The 2,544-nt window shown below is 48.3% G+C and overlaps 1 protein-coding gene across 1 annotated transcript; it reads right to left on the bottom strand.

Annotated features, from left to right (window-relative positions):
* Positions 1-872: 872 nt before the first annotated feature.
* GLOTRDRAFT_137264 (uncharacterized protein) lies at positions 873-1,566 on the bottom strand (the record flags this gene model as incomplete). The annotated part of the gene is made up of 6 exons (XM_007865543.1): positions 873-922; positions 978-1,070; positions 1,126-1,159; positions 1,216-1,234; positions 1,290-1,446; positions 1,504-1,566. Coding segments are annotated over 6 exons (414 nt in total), but the record flags the coding sequence as incomplete, so codon positions are not given.
* Positions 1,567-2,544: the final 978 nt, after the last annotated feature.

Raw genomic sequence — 2,544 nt, 5'->3', positions numbered from 1 at the left:
TTTGTAGTCGTATTCAGTACACGTCGCACGCTACGCAATCCCTTGCTCACAAGCAAGGAACAAGGGGTTACGGAGAGAAGGAGGTGCATTGGAACCTATGGTGCACCCACATGGTCCTGACGATTTTGCCCTCAGGCCGGCTTGCGTGCTACAAAGGGAAGGATGTACGTACCATGGTCCATGGCCAAACATCCCCGAAAAGCTCGAACATTCATTTGGATTGATTGTTCAGATTACTCAGCGGCTCCTTGCTCACTGAGTCTTCCGGGATGCTTTCTTAATGACAGATGGGTTGGCTCCTGTATTGGAACTTACGCTCGGGCTGCGGCACAATAAGCGGAGCTACTTCCATTGTATCGATAATAGGAGTCATCGCAAATCTTACCGATGGACTGATCCTGTCTTATATACACACTGCCGCAGCGGCTCCTGGATACTCAATCTTATAAACAACATGCAATCAGAAATCAGAAATGATCACATTGACAGCAGCTACTGCTTAGAGGAGAGCCTGACGTAAGAGTTGTTCTTTGTATCAGGAAAGTATCCATGCATTGCGAGCTCATTCATGCGAGACCCTCCTCGGCAAGCCAGAACTCTTCGTAGTGTGCTTTATATCCAGCCCATCTGCCTATGTAGCGCCCTGGGCAAGAGTTGAGCCAACGTATAGTCACTGACAAGGCCACGCACCACAAATGATTGTAATCCAGCGATCAAAAGGCTGCAACAATGAGAGCACAATGTCCGCGTCATAGGCGAAGACCATGACCTGGAGGAAAGAGCATTTCTTTCCGGCCGCGAGCACAGAGGTAACATAGCCATCGAAATTATCTAGCATAGTACTGCCGAGACCGGATCCTTCCCCTGGTATGGCCGTGAGGTCGAATAACAAATCTTCCCCAGAACTGTCCTCTGCCCAAAACTGGAAAGGGGTGGCCTTAGCCTGCGTCTCACCATAGCCAACTGAGTGTACGGACCCCGTGAGTATGAAATGGCTTGAATGTGACAGTTTCACCCGGTCCCGCAGTGCGTACCACGCCATCGAGCATGTATCCCAGGACGCCAGATATCTGCAAGAAGCTCAAATTGAGAAGGTGCCAACATGAGAACTATGAGAAGTCGTACGACTGAAAGTGTCTCTGTTTGAACCAGATGATAGCTAGAAATCGATGGTTTGAGTATTGAGATACTTCATCGAAGGGCCACAACACCCACTGGGAAGGGGGAGCGGTGACTGCGACACACCCAATCTCAGTATACATAGCTAAGTCTCATAAGAAGTCCCATACCTGAAAATCTACCGCCGCGAACATTAGGATGCTTCACAAAGTACTTGTAGCGAACCGTGTACACATCGGAGTCACTTCTTAGGACCCAGTGCTTCCTCCCTCCTCCAAAGCATTCGATGCTGCCGTCTTCCCCAACACGAAGACGCTGCAACGGAATCTACAAACAGTTTGAGAGTCTATATCAGTGCCCTCAAGCACCCTTTGCTAGACCCACCTTAGGAAAGACGTAGTCGCGGATGCCCGTCAGGAAGCAACGGAGCTGATTCATCACGTTCATTCCCGTCGATGAGAGTATATGACTCACAGTGAAGAGCAGGATCACTGAAGGGCGAAAAGTGTCCAGATCTTTATACGTGTTAATGCTTGATGTCGAATATTGATGATTTGTACCATGCTTATAGTACGGAACTATTGTTGCTGTAAGGCGACCTAAGGCGCATATGATGATCATATTCGATTTTCTCCTCCACTTATAAACAGATGAAAGGAAAGTACACATCAAAGTTCTGTGAGAACAGGCTAACAGTCGCATCAACATCATAACTAGCATCACAGTATGCCTAGAGTTGTGAAAACTCGCACCTGGTCAATTCTCACCGAGCACTGGAGAGACTGGCCTCAAGAAGGCGGGAATCTCATCGCGGAACAGACGCAATACCAATGGTCTCACTAACTGAAGGGTGGCTGAAACATACACGTCTAACATCTAACGAGAGCTATGCAAGCGAAGATTAGTGTGTGCTGAGTTGCCCGCCATATCTGTCAAAAGGCAGCAGTTTACCAGGTGGGTGAGAATGCACCCACAATTCAGGCCAGAAGCTTCTCCATGACCACCAACTCGGTCAGTACAAGCACCGCTAAGTCGAAAGTCATCCACACCAATGTAAGGCTAGTTTCGGATTGGGCTCTCCCATAGCTGCGCATTGTGAAACGATGCTGGGTCCATAATTAACTGCTCGGCATTGACGTATCTTCAGTGCTGCACGATATTGGATTCAGTTCGATGAGACGAATGCGCCGTGATGCAATCTTACCGCAGAGGCCATCACAAATACGACGATCTACGAAATCTAAGGTTATCTCGAAGTTCCGGATTGCACATCACAGATGCCTCGGGCCAGAGTCACTGTGTCTACCTGGGAGAGCCAGGAGAACCACAGAATGCGGGCACTTACATCAGGAAAACCCTCTCCCGCTAATTAGATATAAAAGAGCATAATTGTCAAAAATTATACAGATTATCTCATTATACCCG

This window comes from Gloeophyllum trabeum (genome assembly GCF_000344685.1).
Source record: "Gloeophyllum trabeum ATCC 11539 unplaced genomic scaffold GLOTRscaffold_00003, whole genome shotgun sequence".
NCBI classification, from domain to species: Eukaryota; Fungi; Basidiomycota; class Agaricomycetes; order Gloeophyllales; family Gloeophyllaceae; genus Gloeophyllum; species Gloeophyllum trabeum.
Note: the sequence above shows the minus strand (reverse complement) of the source record. Positions and strands in the feature narration are given on the sequence as shown.